The 22347-nt window shown below is 33.0% G+C and overlaps 1 protein-coding gene across 2 annotated transcripts; it reads right to left on the minus strand.

Moving 5' to 3' along the window:
• Positions 1-7763: 7763 nt before the first annotated feature.
• On the minus strand, positions 7764-21050 carry LOC134270861 (integumentary mucin A.1-like). 2 transcript variants are annotated; one of them, XM_062753105.1, is made up of 5 exons: positions 20939-21050; positions 13126-13143; positions 10052-10117; positions 9380-9715; positions 7764-8029 (listed from the first exon to the last, which is right to left on the minus strand). In XM_062753105.1, the coding sequence occupies exons 3-5, from the start codon at positions 10107-10109 to the stop codon at positions 7944-7946; spliced, it is 480 nt and encodes a 159-aa protein (XP_062609089.1). In that variant the 5' UTR covers positions 10110-10117; positions 13126-13143; positions 20939-21050; the 3' UTR covers positions 7764-7943. The 2 variants fall into 2 exon arrangements, with proteins under 2 accessions (XP_062609089.1, XP_062609090.1); XM_062753106.1 differs by lacking the exon at positions 13126-13143 and having other exon boundaries at positions 20939-21032.
• Between the last annotated feature and the right edge of the window lie 1297 nt (positions 21051-22347).

The following is a 22347-nucleotide window of genomic DNA, read 5'->3' on the forward strand; positions in this document are numbered from 1 at the left end:
TTAACAATAGAGGCCAACACCAAGCTATCCTAAACAAAGAAAGGGTTACCGTCATACTAATAGCCTATCAATGAGTACACCTTTCTGTAGACAACGAGAAGAATACCGGATTAAATAAACTATGCACGGTAGCAATGACAATGCCGGTAGTGTTGGAATCTTCCATGCTCACAAGGCAGCAATATGAATGTAATGTAACTGTACACAAATACGTCAGCATAGACATGGACATTGCTCTTACAATAAACGCCCCGTGGGGATCCGGGTTAGAATAGGTCCTCAGTACCCCTTGCTTGTCGTAAAAGGCGACTAAATGGGGCGGTCCTTCGGATGAGACCGTATAAACCGAGGCCCCGTGTCACAGCAGGTGTGGCACGATAAAGATCCCTCCCTGCTCAAAGGCCCTGAGTGCCGAGCATAGGCCTAAATTTGCAGCCCTTCACCGGCAATGGTGACGTCTCCATATCAGTGAAATATTCTGGAGAGGGACGTTAAACAGTATATAATCAATCAATCATCTTACAATAAACCTATTATACATGATGAGGGTATATATTGCTTAATTAACAATATACCATTTTCATCTGCATATGAGGTTTATGTTTCCAAAATGATTCGATACGCAAGAGCATGCATGTACGATCAATTTTCAAAATGACTTAAGCTGTTACCAACAAATGATGATACAAGGATATCAATAATCTTGTAATCATTTCGCATGTTTTATTGTAGATTCAATGATCTTATCAGCAAATAAAATCTATCATTAGATCAAATGCTGATTCATGTTTTTCATAGTAATAGTTGGGCCATAATATACCCACTGTATTTTCTACAGATTTTTTTTTCGCTCATCCGATTATGACAAGGAGAACATAGCGGGTGCTACTGGTCGATAAGGGATGGTTACTTCTCCATGACATCTGATCCACCTCTGATGTTTTTGGAGGTCTGTGTTTGCTTTGCTCCAGATTTGTTGTATTAAAATGGACTTTGAGATTGAAAACTGTTCGATATATCCATATTTTACTCATTCTCCTTTCATCTGTTAATCTTGAAATAAATTCGTCTTCTTTTATATAATTTTTTGCTATATCTAAGACGTCTTGTTAAATTATGGTTTTTGAGTAATTTTATATTGTCCTAATATTTTTTTCTTTTGCCTAGATCTCTCTATCACCAGATTCAAGATTAGTTGAAATGTTGAAAATATAAGTTGATGTGTTGTAAAGATAATCCGACTCAACGTTCGACTTAACTTTGGAATCATTGGCAACTTATACGGTAAATAATTAACATTATTAATGTAAGAAAGTTGAAAAGTGAAGGATGTGGAGATAACGAACAGTATTCAATATCAAAGTCAATAAAACAAAACAAAATAGGGGCAGAGCAAACAAGGACCTCCAAATTATCAGATGTGGGATCAGGTGTCATGGATGAGTGAGCATCCCCTGCCGACCGGTCACGCCCACACGTGTGTTCCTTGTCATGATCGGGGAACAACGGAAAAAATCCGTCGTCAATTCAGTGTATAAATAATGGACTAACAATTAGTATGAAAATCTTCAGTCAGCATTTGACTCAATGATTGTATTTGCTGACAAGGTCATTATATCGACCATAAAATTTCCGAAATGATGACTTTAAACAAAACTGCTGATATTCTTGTTTCATCAACTTGTTTGTCAATAATTTGCCTCGTTTTAGAAATTGTTCATACGTAGAGCATGTCCTTGCGTATCGAATCAACTGAGATATATAAACTCCCTAGGCAGGTGATGAAGGTATATTGCTGCATAAGTAAGGGAATTTGACGATAGAAAAGTTAAAGTTATCACGTTTATCGTAGAGCTTGGTTAGATTGCCATTAATGTCTTTTTCAAGTTAAATATCCAAGTGTGAAACAGATGTGTCAGACTCTGTGGTATTTTTTACCTCAAGCTCACCAGGATATATCGTATCGACATAGGGATGGAAATTACCATATGTTGTAAATGAAAATACGTCGTCGATATATCGAAATGTCGAGTTGAAGGCCACAGCAAGTGTTTTCTTCTTTTCACGCATAAGATTTTGTACAAATTCTGCTTCATATGAATACAAAAATAGGTTTGCTAATAACAGAGTGCATTTGGTACCCATGGGAATTTCAATAGGTTGTCGGAAGACCTAGTTTCCAAAAACCACATAGATATTCTCAATCAGAAACTCAAGCATCTTTTTGATGTCAACTTCAAAGTACTTGTGTGTGCAATTAGAATGTGTTTTAACAAAATAATTTTGCAAATGACCAGGTAAGTAAATTTCAATTTGTCTGGATATGTGAAGATCCATTCACCAGTTTAACATTTTAAAAGGCAGTCCGGTCAATCCGGATATCGGAAAAGTCCACTGTACTTTAATTTATAGTAAGGAATGGTTGTTTATAAAGTTGAAAAGGCGTAGGTTTTAAGCTGTTGATTTTGATAAAATGTTGTGATTTCAAATTGTCCAAACGTTCTTGGGAATTTTTGAGTATCTACATCTGATTCACATCACTTCTTGAATATATTGTTGAATAGTACTCTTGAAGTTTTTCCTTCACTATTGTCAATATCTTAGTGAGGAGTAAAGAAAGAGGCTTGGTTGAACATTTATTGGAACCCGCAATGTATCTTTGTTTGTAAGGATTCTTATAAAGTTTCGGAATCCAAGATATATATATGGTAGTTCAAATTCATTTTGGTTCTTAAGTATATTATAAATATTCAATACTGACCTATGATTTTGAAGAATTTCTTCCTTAGAAAGGGAACTATGAGTATAAGTTGGAATACCAGTTGTAGAATTAAATCCAAGTTCTTCTAAAATATAATTTATATAATGAGCCTTACAAACAAAGACAATGTTGTTACCTGCTTTGTCAGCAAGGACCAGTACGTACTGATCATATCATATATCTAATTCTTTTTTCACTTCTGGATTATTGAATACAGAATGACAGATGATTTTCATTTTGTCCCTCAATCTTTTAACACGCTATAGATGTTTTCTAATTAAGTAAATGGAGGTCAAAAGATGGACATTTTATTGGGAAAAGAGGTCCGAGGAAAAAAGCCTTTCACGTCACTACCTATGAAGTTAGAGCTAGATCTAAATATACGCACAATGAAATGCAAATGCATTTAGAAAGTTCAAAGAATTTTTAATATAGTTTTAAAGCTAGACAATTCACCAAAAGTTTGGAGTATACCTGAAATAAAACGTTCAAATGAGAAATTTAAAGACTTATGGATAGCCTGGAAATGAGACTGAAAAGTAACATCATAACGTTCGGTGATAGACAAAATCTATTTTCTTATATATATTTTAAAAGTATTGCTTATATCTAAGAGAAATATTTGGACAAAAATTCTAAAAATAATGGTATAAGTACAATAGTTTCCGTTACTTCCCGATCATGACAAGGAGCACACGGCGGGTGTGACCGGCCGACAGGGGATGCTCACCCCTTCATGGCCTCTAATCCCACCTCTGATGTTTTGGAGGTTCGTGTTTGCTCTGCTCCTATTTTGTATTGATTTATAGATTTTTGAGCTTGAATACTGTTCGTTATGTCCATAACATGCATTATTATTATAAGAATTTTTTCTCTCATATGGAGACTCCTTTCAAGTTCGTAAATACAGTCTGTTCGTTATCTCCATATATTTCATAAAAATGCACTATCTCCTGCACTTTTACGTTCGTCATCTTTGTTCTGATTTGAACAAATGTATATATATTTGTTGCACTTTAGCTATTTCTTTATCTGTTGCACTTTTCCAAGTTCCATTTATGAACCGAAAAACAAATAGAAAACGTCAAATAACTGCGTTTTCTTTGCTTTTGGTGTTACAAATACCTTTTCTCTTTGGCATTCTAGGCAGCCGATGGTCAGTTTCTTCCAGCCTATTTCTATATATACTCCCTTATCATAAGTGCAATTGCTAATCAAAATCTCAACTGATGACACAAAATAAAAACAGGACAAACGAAATGACTAGGGGGGTCTCCGCCCAACCTGTCGGAAACTAAAGTCAGATAAGACTGTCTTAATATTCTGATAATGAGAACAGAGTTTTTGTCAATATTTGACAAAAATTTAAACGTGAGTATATGACGCAAATTTTGTCGGCAAACATGAATACCAAGGCCTTTCACACTCTTGGTAGATAAAAGTTAGGTGGAAGATACTGGTGACATAGTATTGCTTTGTACATCTCTTGCTGATGAAATGCGGTATAATTTTATTCTTTAAAAAATGTTAATTTTAAATGATATTTATAAAATGGCATTTTACTAGTATATAACAAATTATTTATTTTTCAGATATTGATATCTTTTTCCTTTCGTCATTTGTATATTAGCGGCATGTGTTGTCAGGTTTCATAACTTGATTTATTATTATCGTACATGTATAAGCTTTTTGACGATTTCTAGAATCCCTTTATTTCTTGTGCAGATTTACGTACTTATTGTTATTTTTTAATTTATACAAAATTTTGTTCACAAATAAAAATTAATTGGATTTTGCAGCAGGCAAAGATATTTTAGTCCTCTCTTTTCAACAAGGTTGAATTTGATTTTTTTTTCTTTCATTAATTAAAATTTCCTTAACTTACAAGGTAAAAGATATAAAACTTATGTGGAGCAAGTTATTTCATTATCGTATTTTATACGTATAAAGAAAAAATATATTTTTAGTTAAAAAGGCTAATAAAAAAGAAAATAATTCGAAAACCATATATGGCGACTGGTGTTTTTTTTATTACGTAGAAGAATTCTTGGTTAACACTACAGGACTTGCACAATACACAGTTATAACGATAAAAAATTCTTGTATTGCTTTGACCTAGCACTGAAAGGACTTTATACGTACAGAAATGATTGACCTCCACAATGCATGTTACTCATTGGAAACCGAAGACAGTTCAGACCCTCTCGTAACCTTCCATATACTTTTGAATTCAACCGTAAGAGATAAAGTTCCATATATAGTTTTCAATGTTAAAGGTGTCATTTACTAGTCCTTACTCTACATGTATATCTCTTCAAAATTGTTTCCTTTTTTTCTCTGATTCCTCGTCTAGTTTATCATAAATTTACCCGGATGATGCTTGCACTTCGTGAAATGTTATGGTTTGTTTTCATTGTGCATGAAAGGGGGAAAACATTACATTTTTTCTATTTAAAATTAGGTAACATTTTATTAATGTTCTACTTTTAGCAGAGCTGAGTGAATCATTTTAATATTTTACGTCGTGAAACTTAAAAAAAAAAAATCATTTCTTTCCAATTCAGCTGTGAGTAATTTTCAAACTTGTAGGTTATAGATTGCATATATATGCCTGATAAATATTACCTACTTTCGCCGATGCACAACTCTGCACCAAACATATGTTAAATTCTCAGACCTTATAAATGACCGAATCTTTTACTGAGCAAAATGAACTTGAAATTTTTAGAAACAGTTAAAGTTTAATAATCATATTTGACAAATGGATCGGATATTTTTAATTATGAAGGTCATGACTTCCATTATCTTGTAGTAGGAGTGACAAACATGTGACTCAAACAAATTAATGTTCGAAACTTTCAACTATTGGACAGGCGTAACTTAAAGAAAGATATGTTATTTACAGGAAAAATTGTTTTGCATTATTTATCTACTCGAATGGTATTTATATGAACGTGACAACAAATAATTAGGGGGGCGGGGGGTTATATGCCCCCATTAATCGTAGTTTAAAATATCGTGGTCTGTGTCTCAACTTATTTGCTACGCGAGAGCTTGCTCTGAATATGATCAATTCTTAAAGCGAGGATTGCTGCTGACTTATAAGTTGATGTTACAGGGTATTCAACAGCCAAATCAGTATATCTCGTAAACGCTTTGGTCGTTATAATAACCTTGTTGTCAGATATAATTTAACACTGGGTCGTATTTCGGCTACATGACTTGTTTTATGCCAATTGTATGGCTTTGTTTTTAAAATGAATTTGAAAACAGGAAGTTCCGTCTACCAGATCAATACATAGGGCGCACGGCAGGTGTGATCGAGCAACAGCGAATGCTTGTAACTCCTCGTAAGCACCTGACCACTTTTGAATAACTATGTCAAAAGTGTTTTAAAATTCATTTAAAAAATATCGCCTCTATTCAACTAGTATTAAAATTGCGACTATTATTGAAATAGCTGCATTGTATTTCAAATGTTAATGTGGTGAATGTAGCATTTCAAAAACAGCTCTACATTACATTCTATCAACTATGGTTATAAGAGTAATTTTAGCTAAACCTTTCAATAGTGGTTACTACCAGTGTTTTGTATTGAAATGCACTCTCGCCCACTATTGAAATAATTATTTCAACAGTGGTCGTATTTCAGTAGTGGTTGCAACAGTGCACAATGACACTATGTAATTAAGAATCTTTGAAAATCTCATTGAATTTCATTCAGTTGTGGATAAGAGGGTGGGCACCCCAAAGCAGAACGGACGGACGTATAGACGGTCGGACATCCCGGTCACTATATACCCTCCCACTTTGCAAGCGGGGGGATAATAATTTCTGCAAAGCTCTCGAAATGATACTTCTGTACGTATCCAGTTCAATAATGTGCAATGTGTTAGTTCTCCTCGGAGAAAAGACCTGGGTAAAAAAATCAATTTATTTACAACAATCAAACCTTTTTTGGGCGTTATCTAAAAACGGTGGAAAGAAAGACGTCATTATAATGAAAATAGAGATTTAATTAATTCCCAATATCTCATACTATATGGTGTAAATCTATGTTTCAAAGTTATGACTTTTGCAGTTATCTTTCTTTCCTCGATAGCTCTAACTTTACTGTCATCCAAAAAATTGGCTGCATGGAAAGATATCTTTTTTTTATATCCCCACTTGAAAAGTGTGAGGGTATACAGTGATCGGTATGACAGTCCGTCTGTTACGCTTTGTGGTACCTAGCTCTTGTCCGCAACTCCTCTTTGCCACTGAACCAAATTTAATGATACTCTTGCAGAATCTTTGTTAAATGGTGCAGTTATGCACCTCCTATTTTACTTTTTGGTTTTCAATGCAAAAGATGGACACAGCCTTCATTCTACAATATTGAAGGGTATCCATCTCATATCCGCAACTCCTCCTTTACCATGGAATAAAATTTTTAATGACATTTTCAGATTCTTCAGTACGTAATGCCATTGTGCACCTCTTAATTTACTTTGTGATCTGACACTTATTTCGATTCTCCCAAAGCAAAAATTAGTATCTTCATATTTTAAATTTGTATATAATTTTCATATAAAAATTTAAATTGAAAAAAAAAAATTGTTAAGTACTTTCAAAAGTGAACGTTTTTCCTCTTCATCCGAGAATTATTTCGTCTCAATTAAAAGTCAACGTATTATCCCTAAATTATTGCAGGATTCTCTCAAATAGCCATGTCATCGTCTCAAGCCACGGTTCGGAGTCCACATATATAATACACGTAGCTCTCCGAAAAAAGACCGTACATCTTGGCCTTCATTTGCGACGAAGATAGCCATGCGTGATTTCATTTTTCCCTTACCTTTTCAGGATTTCCTTGTTTTTCATTGATTGAGTTTAACGAACTACAATTAACGGTTGGAAAATCCTCACTTTTGTCATTTCAAATATCATCAGTATTAAATTTTAATTAAATTTGAAACATTCAAATATTAACCAATTTTTTTTTTTAAAAATAAAATTTATTTTCAAGGAAAAAAATCAAATTGATCAATTTTCAGACTGTACTTTCAAGACAAAAAAAACATTCTTCTCATGTAGAGCAGGCATTTTGAAGAGTTTTACAAAAATCAAAAAGCGAAGAAATTTCATTTTGATAAAGTCAGTTGTAAATAAGTATTTCTGCATTCTTTAATTAAGGATCTCATCAATGGTTGCACATCCAAAGTCTGAGAGCTACAAAAACTGTGGCTAACAGGGGAAAATTCACGTTATATATGCATCCACCATTATCTGAAAAAGAAAAGTTTGAAATATAAGTTAAAACATATAGTCTAGTATACTAGTATAGAAAAAAAATATGATGAATTTCACTGATAATTATAAAAGGTTCTAAAAGAAGACCTGTCACCATTTAAAAAAAATAAATAAAATAAAACAGTCTCTTAGCAACCTGCATGATGACGTGTTGCATTTAAACTTCTTGAAGGAAAAGGAAGTTGAAGGCATGTAAAAAAAAAAAATCCTGTTCGACTTTTTTAGTCTAGTAGAGATATTTTCCACCAATTTTTTTTTCATACTTTTCCCCAAATTGCTCATTGTCCAAAAATTATGTTAGGACCCAAAACGGCGGCCTCTCATTGCCATAAATAAAAAAATCTTGTAATAAAATGCTGCAATCGATACCAAATAAATGTCGAATTGTTTTGTTTCATTGTGAAACATGCATGGGAAATTAAACAGGGATTTTTCTTAAGGAAGTACTGTCTAGTCTGATGGTATGCCAGGGACATCAACGATAGTTGGAAATTTTGGATAATTTATGCATAACGGACAGCCCGTTATGCATAAATTACCCCCACGTTTCCAACTATCGTTGATGCCCCTGGCATACCATCAGACTAGACAGTGATTCCTTATATTTCCAATTCATTGTGAAGTAACATTTATGATTTAGATTTAAACAATGTTGTCTAATAGATTTAAATTACACGAAGCCTTTCATGTCAAATTCAAAAGTCCTGCCCACTGACGTCAGACACAAAGACAGACGCACGAGATCTCAGCTCCTGACATTTCGCTTGGCAAAATTTACATTTTGGTTGAATTATAGAGAAATCAATTCACCTAACTTTCAAAGTTATCACAGAGGAACCAAACAGAGATGGAAATATATCATTTTTAGAGATTAACTTATTGTGACGTTTGAATTGATTCGAAAAGTAATTCATTGAATTTGAAGGTGATCAATGAAAATTTTAAAGAATGGTTATTAAAAGAAAAAATTAATTCTTTCCGATTTTGCGATCATCTTAATTGTGTAAAATTATATCTTCGTTAAATTTGAAATTGCTGTTGCTGCCATGTCAATATACTAAATGTACTTAAACTCGATGGTTCCTATCAAAGCAGAAGATTTGGGGGAAAAGAAAAATCATGGACAAGCTAAAATCAATTTGAACGAATCTAGTGTTAAAGCCCGGAAATTCACGTATTTTAGGTATAAAGCAAAAATGATATCATGGTACTGCGAGACGGAATATAGCAGGTAACTGAAGTTTCAAACAGGTGAATTAGAAGCAAACACACAACCTGAAACCACAAAAGTACTTTTAATATCTAAAAGTCTGTTTCTGTGTTTACCAGGTTGATTTGCAGATGTTCCGTTCCCGCTTGTGGTGCTCTGAACAGCTACGGTTGTCTGAGATGCCTGGGTGATAGCCTGAGCAGTGGTGGATTCCTGAGCAGTGGCCGTGGTAGTTGTTTGAGTGGCAGACTGAGCAGTGGCCGTGGTAGTTGTTTGAGTGGCAGACTGAGCAGTGGTAGGTGGTTCAGTGGTTGTTGTGGGTGTTGTAGTGGTAGATTCAGCAGCCGCTGTTGCTTGTTCAGTGGTAGTGGCAGCAGCGGTCGTGGTGGTGGCTTCTTCAGTGGTACTCGCAACAGTTGTAACAGATTCTGTGGTGGTGCTAGCACACACAACTTTGAAAGAAGAAAAATATTGATTCAGTGAAGATATTCAACGAACGTTGTTTGCGTTTGACTTTATATAACGTGACAAAATAGCTTGTCTCATTGGCACATACATTTCTTGAAATTCTATTCTGAAGTGCATTGTTATTTGAAAATTCTTCAATACTGTTCCAAGCAATAAAATATGAGTAATGTCATTTTTGCGAGTCTGAATTTTTTTTTTCCTGTAAGTGTAAATCAAGTTGACATTAAATAAGTTCTGACAAAGCAAGCAACATTATTGCTATGTTAATTTATTCTGTAATAAGTACAAGAAGTTCTTTTTAAAATTCTAAAATTACTTACATTCGTAGAGCACTAATGAAGAAATTACACAAACAAATAAAATTGGTCGTGGCAACATCTTTGGAACTGAAAAATAATGAAATATATCGGTTAAACTTTTCAAACCGTTAAAAAAACTTCATCGTCTTGTGGCAGCCACGAGTAGACTCATGACCCTTGACGATGTGACAAACACGAGTAGACCCAGGACCCTTGGTGTTGCCACAATCATGTGTAGGCTTATGGTCCCTAATTTTGGGACAGCCACGAGTGGACTCCGAAGTTCTGACGTTGCGATAGCTACGAGTATGCTCGGGATCCTCGACATTTGAGGATGCAAATACATGTAGAGAAATAATTGTTATTTCAGTCCCATACTTGACGCAGAAATGCATCTTTTAAAGTGTTTATTTGTTTAAAATAATGGCAGAACAAAAATTAAAGATTAAACTTCTGTTGCAATGAAAAACTCGTACATGTAACAGTGGCTACATCTTCGCTTATCAAGTGTCCAATTCGTATCCCACCAGTTCCTTCTTGACTGCCAAGTTTCAATGTTCACACGCTGTCGTTTCAGGGCATCCACTCATATGCATGAGACTGATGAGACAAACTCACATGAATTCATTTCTTTGGAAAATATAATATATTTGATTGGCTTAAAGTTGTTGCAAAGAATGATAACTCGATGAATTCGCTATAGATGTATCATAACAAAAATTGCAGTAAATACTGCGTATAAAAATAAAACAGATTTCATGAGTTTGCACTATTCGGCTTAAAGAGATGGCGGATGCAAGATCTGAAGATAAAAATCATCGGAATCAATTTATTTATATTTATTTGTGTATGTAAAGATGTACATGTATTTGGTTAGAAGTAATTACAATGTAAAGAGGCTGACCAATAGAAAGTAAACTTTTAACTTAGACGGTCCCACGAAAAAAATCATGGGAATGCAACTGTTACTTACTTGTTTATGAAGATGTATTTGGTTAAAAGTAATTAAAAATGCTGACCACTATAAGTTAAACTTTTCACTCGGATAATTCCAAGGAATAAATCATTGGGAAGCTAGTTATTTATTTGTTTGTGAAAAGATGGATTTGGTTAGGATTAATTAAAGACGCTGACTACTGGGAATTGAGCTTTGAACCTGGACGGTTAATATGGGTATAAAATGAGCGGACGACGGACATACGCCAGACAAGAGCTGGATTGTGTCTGTCTCTGTTTCATTTTGTACAGGTAAGATTATTTTGTAGACTTGCGCGTTTTTGTAAAATTATTAAGTTTTCAGATAATTTAAGTTATCTACTTTAGTTTATTTACAGGTTTGAATAGTTTTTATTGTGACACAGTAATCTTTATTATAAGGTTTAGTTTTGTGTGTAAAATTATTTATTGTAATCGTAAAATAAACGGATTTTCTATTTAATAAAAGACAAGAGCTGGATTGTGTCTGTCTCTGTTTCATTTTATACAGGTTGGGAATTAGAGCCTGTGAGCCGCTCTGGTCAATAAAGGTCCTCTGGTCAAAAGGAACGGGATATTGAAGATAAAATAAAATAAAGAAAAAAACTGAATTGAGTCGGTCCGACCCAGCTCAAGGATTATTAGAGTTATTTCACTTGGCGTGTCCTCTCACTGAAATAGCCAAGATCTAGGGTGTAAATGAACAAACCTATAATCGGCCCAATGTCATTCGGGACTCTGTCTCCTCAAACTTTGATGGTTGAGGTTTAATAAAAAGGCTTCTTAGAGGCTGGAGTCCAGGATGAGATTGACCTGGTTATAATAGATGGCCGAAAAAATATCAACTTAATCTTTCAAGGTTGGTGGACATGGGTGGATACGAATTTACATGGTAACACCATAATCTTTTCGCAAAAGTACAAACTGATCACTAGTACCTAATCCTAAAAAATGTCGGTTCCCTGGGCAGGGGATTTTGATGTTTTATACTCAGGGGTCCGTTGTTCAAAAGAATTCAAGCTTGCAACAAAGACCCAAAACTTTAGTTGGTTGTAAAATTTTGCAAATTTTGCAACAATAAAAATACCTTAAATTCTTCTTAAAAAGATTAAAACCATTTTCAAATTAATGTAATTACAAAGCAGAATTCAATTTGGTCTCAGTTGTAAGTCCTTTCGTGAAATGGGCTACTGACGTTTATCCACTCAATGCTACAGACATACATGCAGAGGGCAAATAATCTTATTGATAAGGTGTCACTGTGAATTGTGGATTTTGGAAACTACTGATGAAATAATCATATTTTTCTCGGAACCGAAATCTGAATACCAGTACTACATTATGAAATGTCCAGATTCCTAGCAAATATAGAAGAACACGATGTTTCCGAACCCCGTACTTACTCACTCAGTATTACAGATATATGTAATAGGTACAAATATCCAATATTTTGACATGCATTTTTTAAAGATAAATTCAAACATTAAATGTGAAGAAAGAGAAAAAAAAAAGCCTTTTAAATCAAATTTTCAAATTTACTTTTTAACTTTTTAATATCATAATCTTTGGTGCTAAATGATGGCCTCTTTAGGTATGCAACTTCGTATGACACAACATTTTTATAGAATTGGAGAATGTTTCCAACTTCTTAACGATTATTTCAATTTGCATACACCTTTTTGCTTTTTGTTTCAAAAATAAATGTTACTATATATATATATATATATATATATATATATATATATATATATATATATATATATATATATATATATATATATATATATATATATATATATTTACCGAAAACTGACATGGCGAGCTGTCTGTTCGATATAAATAACTAAATGTACCTCTAGCTAGTCGCTACGATCTTGAAAGCAGCTCTGAATTTTCAAACACATATATCAGTACTAATTTAAGTACTTATTCCTAAGTTCGCGAAAATATATTAATATTCAAAATATATTCATATTTATCTGTAGTTTTCACAGAAAACTGCATAAACGTACATCGCTAAAAAAAAAAAACTATAGAAACGTTTTACAAAATTTGAACCACTTATAATCTATTACTCATTGATCAATAAAACATATTTCTAAATACATCAAACATCATACCTGTAAGGCTGCTCTGATCTGAAAAACAAATGACGGTTAATTTTTGTTGAAAAGCATCTTGAGTTTAATTTATGGAAACTTGATACTATTCAGATGTAAATACAGGGGAATCATTTTACATCTAGGCACTAGTACGAAGAAGTACTGGCAACCAAGTATAAACAATAATTCACGATCCAAACAAACTCTATTGTTTAAAGAATTAAAAATTTAACATTTTAATGAATCCGTTAACGTTTCTGTATATAATTTTTAATGTTTCCTCCCAAAGTCAATCAACTTTATTAGTCTGCTTGAGGACAAAGTTTTATGGAGAAAAAAAATTTTCTGTGTATAATTTTTTATACTCTTCTCGTGTACCTTTATAAAGCATCAGGGAACAAAATTTGTTTTGGACTGTTTTGGAAGACTATCATTATGGAATTTTTTAAAAATAATGACCTCTACTAGTATAATATAACTATATTCCACGTGTGATCAAGTTTTATTTGAAATTTTATGAGAAGTAGAAGTTTGAAAGAATTTTTCAGACAGAAATCTCTATCTTCAGTCAGGACAGAACTAGTCATCGAAATATAAAACAGGTAATTAAACAGAATTATGTTCATGTACCTTGTTTTGAAAGAATTTCAAAGAAATTTTCGGTAATCATGAAACCGCAATGGGAATCAAAATCAGCACGTAAATTTTTGCACCTTCTGAAAACAAAGTTCTACTGAAACCGGAACACAACCTTAGAAAGAGTACGTGTTTTGTGTCTTTTCCTTTCGGGAGTGGGGGCGGGGGGTATCTATTTATTTATATATATATATTTTTTAAGAGATAAAAAAGGATAACAGGCACCCTGGGATCAAGATATAGACTGACTGTAGGCTGAATTCAAAAATTAGTTAGAAGATGTGCATTATTTTTTAATTGAAACTTTAATTTTACAGATTGATTGATTGATTCATTTAATTGTATGTTGTTTAACGTCCCTTTCGAGAATTTTTCACTCGTATGGAGACGCCACCATATGCCGGTGTAGAGCTGCAAATTTTTGCCCTATGCTCGGCACTTAGGGCCTTTGAGCAGTGAGGGATCTTTTTCGTGCCAGCACCTATTGCGACATGGGACCTTGGTTTATTTGGTCTCATCCGAAGGACCAGTCTCTACGTCCCACAGTTGGATTCGACCCCGTAACGTAAGAATCAACTCCTTACTTCGCGACTCTGCCAGTCTGGAGCAGTCGCCTTAACCACTGCACCACGTTCGCGGGCAACTAATTTTGCAGATATCAGGAGATTCTTAACATTTTTTTTATTGAAATTTTTTTTTGACTTTTATGGTACCTCATCCCGGGGATAAAGAAGCAAATACTATAGTCACCGTGTATATCCCAACATGCGGGGTGTATACTATGTTGTGCGCGGGGTGTATGCTTCCGAAGCGAGAGAAAGGGGGTCGAGGTACGTTCTTTGTCCGTTTTCTCAACTTACGGATATTTTTCGCCAGAGAGCATGTGCCTACGGAAGAAAGCATTATCTAAGGAGTATATGGATACCTAGGTATCCACTGGACACCTTCTAGTTTTATCAAAAACCTCAACACAATTCCGAGGATCGGAGCAAGATTGACGCTACACTGTGTTTATGATCAAATAAAGCTTTGCTTTATCATTACTTTTATATTATTGTAAAATACATGTTTACAATATAAACATTTGTACAAATTATCTGTAAACAAAAATTATCTGTAAACAAAACAGTTGTATATAAAGATATTGACGAAAAATCAATGTTGTGTCCGGGGTGTATGCAACATGTTGTACGTGGGGTGTATACCCCTTTTCTGTTTACTCTATAGTATCATAGTCTGAAATATTAAAAATTTTACTTAACAATTGATTTTTATGAAAGTTCTATTAATCTTTTAAATTATTCACCAGCTTTGTAATAGCATAACTTCAGGTTCATGAATTCGATTTGCTGGAAAAAATTGATACAGGTTCATCGCACTTTTGGCTTTGCATGCACATGGAAGTAAATATTAGGGATGTCAAAATTGTCAACAATTGATATTCGAATATTCGATAGTACTATTCGAATATTCGATAAAATAAATACATCTTACATTATAATATGTATACATCTTCACTCTTTTGTCAAGCAATATACGTTTTATGTCATTATTTTGGAATAAAATTTCATGCAGTTTTGTAAATGCACTATATTACATGTACGTTCTTAATAAAATACTTTACAGAATATATGAAGAATTTACATCCAAAATATCATAAAAAAAATTACCCCCGAAAATTCAAAAGATTCTTTTAATAAGTTCCAGATTAATTAATCATCTTACCAAAGTGTACACTGATAACCCTACAGATTCATACCACACTGAATAATTATCAAATGGAGAAACATTAAAAGCAATTACTCTAAGCTAATTAATTTCCTGATAATGATTTTAAATGATGTATACATAAACAAGGGATCCATGTGTGTTACTTAAAAAATGTGTCCTTCCAACAATACAAACTAATTCTAAGTACTGGACACTGTTATACCTCTAATTAAATGATCAAATAAATAATTTTTATTATTTTAATAGATACACTCTTCACGCCTTTCAGGTAATCCAAGAGGAGTGTCTTTTAATTTTGTTTTAAATAAAATCTTATTCTTGGTCAACGATAAGAATTTGATTCAATTTCTGATAAAACTTCAGTTTTTGTCAGATTTTTTTCTTTTTGATGCTTGTATACTTAAAATCCGAATATTCGAATCATAAATTTATATTCGAATATCAACTCATCGAATGAATATTCGAATATTCGTTGACATCCCTAGTAAATATACAGGGTACTTTGATTAACTCTTTAATATGATGACCAACAATTCATCACTTCTTTCGATTTAAAGGCACCTTATTCAGATCCTTCCTTAATGAATGCTTCACACATGCATCATTTTGAACATTGACATTTTCTCATAATTTCTTTTTAACTTTTTTAAAATATTCTTTAAATGACGTTAAAAATGGCTTTTTGTAATGTCACAAACACAGCAAAAAATGTTTTCCGTCATGTAGTATTTATATGCTGTGTACTATGCCCCCAGGAGCCCATATTTGGCAGTAAACTATTTGTTTTATATTGAGGCATTTTACTGAGTAAATACTTTCTAGGAATGGGTCCGAAAAGGGTGTGTTTGTGTCTTAATAGGTCATTTTTTTTTTGGGGGGGGGTTACTTTACTACATGTACGTGTATATATATATGATAATAAATTAGAGGAGGGATGAACATTAATTGATATTAATTACACGTAAACGTAAAATTGTTATTGTACCCAAGACAGTATTTTTTCAATTGTGCATGATGCCCTCAGAAAAGTGTCGTCCCTTAATATAAATGTGCATTTTATAGCCGGCTTTACATGTTTATTGTGATTTGTAAAATATAAAATCTTTTCAGATAAGGAAAAATGAGTCCACATATTGCGAAAATTGAAAGGAAAATTAATATATTATACAAACACATAGTATTACTTCCCCCCTTTTTTTGTTCCAGACATAACTTTTCACTATAGAAAATGTTCACCGAAAGACAGGTCCCCCCTTTTTTTTGTTGCAGCATAGTCAAATAATGGTTATGTAGTATGTTTCAGTTAAAAAAAAGGAGAATTGGTACTGAAAAAAGAAAAAAGATGGAACCTACAATCCCATCTGAAATAGGAGTTTTGAGTTCCGATAAGCCCCCCCTTTTTTTTTTATAGCTAGTCAACGTATGTCAAGTTTTTCTTTTTCAGGTACACCCCCCCTTTCAAAAAAGATATGCTGCATCACAGTCATAAATGCTTAAGAATACATAATTGTAATATATAGTATTAATAACATAAATGTTGCAGAAACAAAAAAAAGATTTATTCATAATACACCATTCATGTAGTGTTTCTATTATCTTTAACAGGCGAAATATTTATAGATTAAAACGAGCTGAAGAAAGGACAGTGTCCTCAATGCAGGGGGGGGGAGGGGATTTCTGATTACGTAGATTTAGACCATTGCGCTATCCTACAATGTAGCATTAGTTCAGAGAACAATCACTTCTTGCAAACCTAGTGCCTAATATGTTTAAATATGAACGTTTCTTTTTATTTATCAACACTATATGTCGCTTTTAAACCTGTGTAAATAATATTTCCATTGATACTTCGCACTAACAATCCTAAGAAAAATATGGGGTATATGGGGTATACACCCCATGTACAACATGTTGCATACACCCCGGACACAACACTGATTTTTCGTCAATATCTTTATATACGAACTTTTTTATTTACAGACAGTTTGTACAAACGTTTATATTGTAAACATGTATTTTACAATAATATAAAAGTAATGATAATGCAAAGCTTTGTTCTGATATTTGATCATAAACACAGTGTAGCGTCAATCTTGCTCCGATCCTCGGAATTGTGTTGAGGTGTTTGATAAAACTAGGTGTCCAGTGGATACCTAGGTATCCATATACTCCTTAGATAATGCTTTCTTCCGTAGGCACATGCCCTTTGGCAAAAAAAATATCCGTAAGTTGAGAAAACGAAAAAGAATGTACCTCGACCCCCTTTCTCTCGCTTCGGAAGCATACACCCCGCGCACAACATAGTATACACCCCGCATGTTGGGATATATACACGGTGATAGCATAGATTTAGGTTATAATTTTCTAAAAGTTTATTATAAAAAGAAAACTATATAATAATTTGAAGTGTTTTTAAAATCGTTTCCCTTTCTTGTAAATGTTCTTTATTTTGATTTTCGAGTGTCAGATCATAAATAATACTCATTTTTCAAATGAAATGCCCGAAATTTTGATCTCAGTACGTTAATACTCGGACTCCTATTAATGAATAATTATGATTACCGTACAAGACATGTAATTCAACTAAGAATGCACGTATTTACTGCTAGAATATTCACCAGTATCAGATTATATCTATAGATAATCAATTTTTGTCGTCATGAAAACTAGGTCTTTATCGCTGACAAGAATGACATGGATATCCAAACTCTTGTTATAATTACGGACGGAAACGATTAAAAATCACAGAAAATGTAAATGAATTGAAAAATACTATGGGTTTACGTGCTATTTATGTGACAGTACATCGGTATGTATTCCGTATCGATATCATGCAATTCTTTATACAAAATCATGATGCGACTCAAAATTTAAAGTTCCTACTTAAATTTCATTTTATACCTGTATTTGTTATTGACATTAGATTAGATATGACTGTATATATAAAGTACAAGAATATATACAAACTGAAAGAAATATGCCGTATCCAAACTGATATTTTTCGATGTTTTAGCTGGTGACTGCTGGTCGATTTTTTTTTTTGTGCATGTGTACCAAAATGCATGTACAACTTTCTTTACCAAAAACTTTTTACAAAACGAAGAAACAATTATAGGGGCTTCGGACGCTGGGCTCTGAGTTTATAAGACATTTAGTATATCTACACCCCCCCTCCCTCTGTTTTACACTTAAAGCTGTCGAATTTCTTTTAAATTACTAAGCAAAAACAATTAACATCTTTTAATAGAATTATGCACCTAGTGCATTTCCCGTTTACAAAGCAAAAATCTTCTAAGGCTACAGATAGTTTGTGCACCTCCATTCTTAAACATATTAATTCTCGTTATTATGAAAGTTTGGAATTCACCAACTACCTCCTAATTACGAAAAAACTATGAGTCACTGTCAGTATGTCGAAATTTTATATATGTTTATAACTTCAGTCTTCATATAAATGAAAGGATTTTTTTTCCTTTTAAAAAATGAAATAAATCGTCTTTTCTTAAAAATGTTTTTGGGGCATTTCTTTTAATTAAACTTGTACATACTTGTACGTGTCTTAATTTTTATTCTTTTATTTTAGGTGGTTTAAATGTTAAACATCAGTTTGAGATAAGAAGTGGTGTGCTTCTGATTTGGTGGAGTTTGCACATGTTGGGACAGTATTGAATTTGTTTTTCTTGCAGACTTATTTTATTACACTGTATACTTAACAAGATAATTATTTATATATGACTTAAATTCCAGTGGTGTGGAGGTCGATTTCGATGAATTTATTTATATGCATTTCTGATTTTTTTTTTTAATCTTAAAACATTCCAAACTTTTATAGATTCACAGAGTCTGTGAACTAATAAATGCAAATTAAAGCCATATATGGCGTAACTGATCAAAAAAATATATTTTTGAAAAATACAAAATTAAGTAAAGTAATATAGTTAATACATTTAAATTAAAACTTTCCATACAATTCTGAACACGGAGAACACCTCGTTTCAACTAATAATACGATTTTATATTCTCTTTAATGTGTTATTTAAATCTTTTGTATTTTCTTCCGAGTCGGAGAAAATTCCGAGAATCCGAATTAAATTGTGATATCTTTATAACGCAATTGACTTAGATTTTGTAATTTACGGAAAAGTGCTATCTTTATATAAAGTAATGATACATATAATAAGTTCTTATAATTTTAGTCTAATAATTTTCATTCTACATACGCCATATATGGCTTTAAGTAACACCTAGGACAATCTTTGATTTAAATTAAATATGCAATTTAATTCAGTTGTCAAAGTCATACAGGGTGACTTTGGAGGTGAGGAGCCGAGGTTTAGTATATGCAGAGAATGCAGTACTCCCAGAGAGTGTTGCCAATAGTGAATACTGTGTTTTAATTTAAAGTTGATGATACATCTTTAATCATTCAATTAATTTACGATCACAATTGAAAGAAACTATGCATATCATTCACCCATCATTGAATTTACTCTGTTATCTTGTATAGAATAAACTTCCTTGCCAAAATATAAATTAAAATACATGAAATTTATTTTAATTAGAGTAAGTTCCAGCTACTGTTTGCAGAAACGGACTAGATTTGATTGACTGTAATCTGTCTCACATAGCACCCCGGGGACAGAATAAAGATTCTCAAGGGTTCAAACCCCTTTATTTTCGGATAGAACACAATTATATTTGAGAGATCAGCAAACTTTCACGGAAGATAGTCTTCCAACTCTCTCCAGGAAGACCTTCTCCCAAATTCCTTCACATGCTTAGGTGTATACAACTGTATGTATGTACACAAGGAACAGACCTGTAAAACGGTTTCAAAGGGGGGACTTTACAAAAGTGCATATGTGACAAGCAAAGGTAAAAAGACTAAAAACTTCCAAACACAAAAATTAATCATTTCAGTAAAGGAGGTGGTGTTGGCATTATATAGACTCCTCTCTAACTTTTGTTCTGATCCTCCAAATGACCCCCAACCATCACCGCCACTTTCTACGGGAAGGAAAATGTTGGGTGTGTGAAAACACTGGCCTAAGTGGCCATGTGCAGAACGGTGACTCCTCCCCCTTTTCACAAAATATATCTGGATTCGCCTATGTAACCCAGGCTTACCCAGCCAAGAAACACATAGTGATAGCTGTGAGGTTAACCCTCCATCCCCACCCTACCCCCAACCCCTGAATCGCCACAGGTTATACTCTACTTGATCATTCTCTATCAATAACACTTGGGTCCATATCAATATAAGAACACTTCCATCCCCAAACAAAAATCAATTCAATTACGTTTGCCTATCCTGCAGAATCCGTGCAACAAACCGAATAGTGTGTTTTGAATGAAATGATTGTTAAGCCTAATACGACTTTTGTTGAACTTAAAAATAATATCATCAAATTTTTAAAAGATACCTGCGGATAATTAGAAAAATCAAAGAATCCCGCTAAATCACTTTTTCTGTGTCTGTTTCGTTGTGACGTCACTGAAATTTCAAAGACGTCCCACGTGATAGAATAATCAGCATCACTTGTGGGTTTTGAATATTACGAAAGCCTATTAGGGTCTAAAATAAAAAAAAGGTAATAACGGGGAAAACGCGATGTGAATAGGTGGGTGTTATAAATATAACTCAATAAAGGCGTATTCACGCGAAGTTAAAAGACGTTATTACGGCTTTATAACACAATGTCAACATAGGTACTTGTGGACAGGACCCCCCCCCCCCCCCCGATATTCAACCTCGGGGATAATTTATATTTTTTCACATTTTATTTTGATTACACTTATTCATCATGTTTACAACAGGAAAAAATCGTCAAAACCCCAAAATAATCGCTCCACAAAAATACCCCACTATACATTATTATGTATCATCTAATTGTTCTGAAAAAGATTCTAAACTCTTAAAAGATATACAGGTTGAAGCAGGTAGAATTATTACTGGATTAAGGTGTAACTCTTCTCGTACAAAATTGAATGATGAACTTGGATGGGATCTCCTAAAAACAAGGAGAAAAATTCATAAGTTAATATTATTTTATAAAATTATTAATGGTTATTCTCCACAGTATCTGTATGATCTGATTGAACCTTATCGCCCATCTAGTCATTCGTATAATCTTAGAACTAATAATGCTCAATTTAAAATTCCTAATATTAGAACAACATCCTATATGGAAAGTTTTCTCCCCTCTACAGTCAAACAATGGAATACCTTGCCAAATTATATTAAAAATGCTCCAGGAATATGTTCATTCAAAAGTCTTTTAAAATCTCATTTCTGTAGGAAAAGTATTGAACTTTTTAATTTTGGAAAAAGAAAGTATAATATAATACATTGCCAGATAAGGAATAATGCTAGTAATCTGAAAGCAGATTTATATAATCAACATTTAGCTGAAACTCCAATGTGTGAACATTGTACTGATTGTATTGAAAATGCCTATCATTACTTTACTGTTTATCCTAAATATACAATTCCAAGAGATGTACTCTTTCAATCAACACATGATATTATAAGCTGTGATAATATTCCCGAATGTGATTTATTTTTAAATGGTAGTTCTAACCATGGACTTGACATTAATATACAAATATTTGAAGCTGTACATACATTTATAGCAGCAACAAAACGTTTTATATAAACACTGTCATATCTATATATAGATATAATTTTTATTTGTTAGAAGTACTCCCAAACCGGTACTACTTTGTATTTTGTCTCCCCCTGTAATTTTCCCTTTTTGTTATTTTGTTCATTCTATTTTTCTCTTTTGTTTAATTTTCTACATATGACTTATTTTGTTTTTTTTTTTCTCTGTTACTTTGTTCAATTTTGTTTGTGTTTTTTTTCTTCTTTTG

The sequence above is a fragment of the Saccostrea cucullata genome, unplaced genomic scaffold (assembly GCF_032062105.1).
Source record: "Saccostrea cucullata isolate Sc308-1 unplaced genomic scaffold, CSIRO_AGI_Scuc_v1 ctg193, whole genome shotgun sequence".
NCBI lineage: Eukaryota > Metazoa > Mollusca > Bivalvia > Ostreida > Ostreidae > Saccostrea > Saccostrea cuccullata.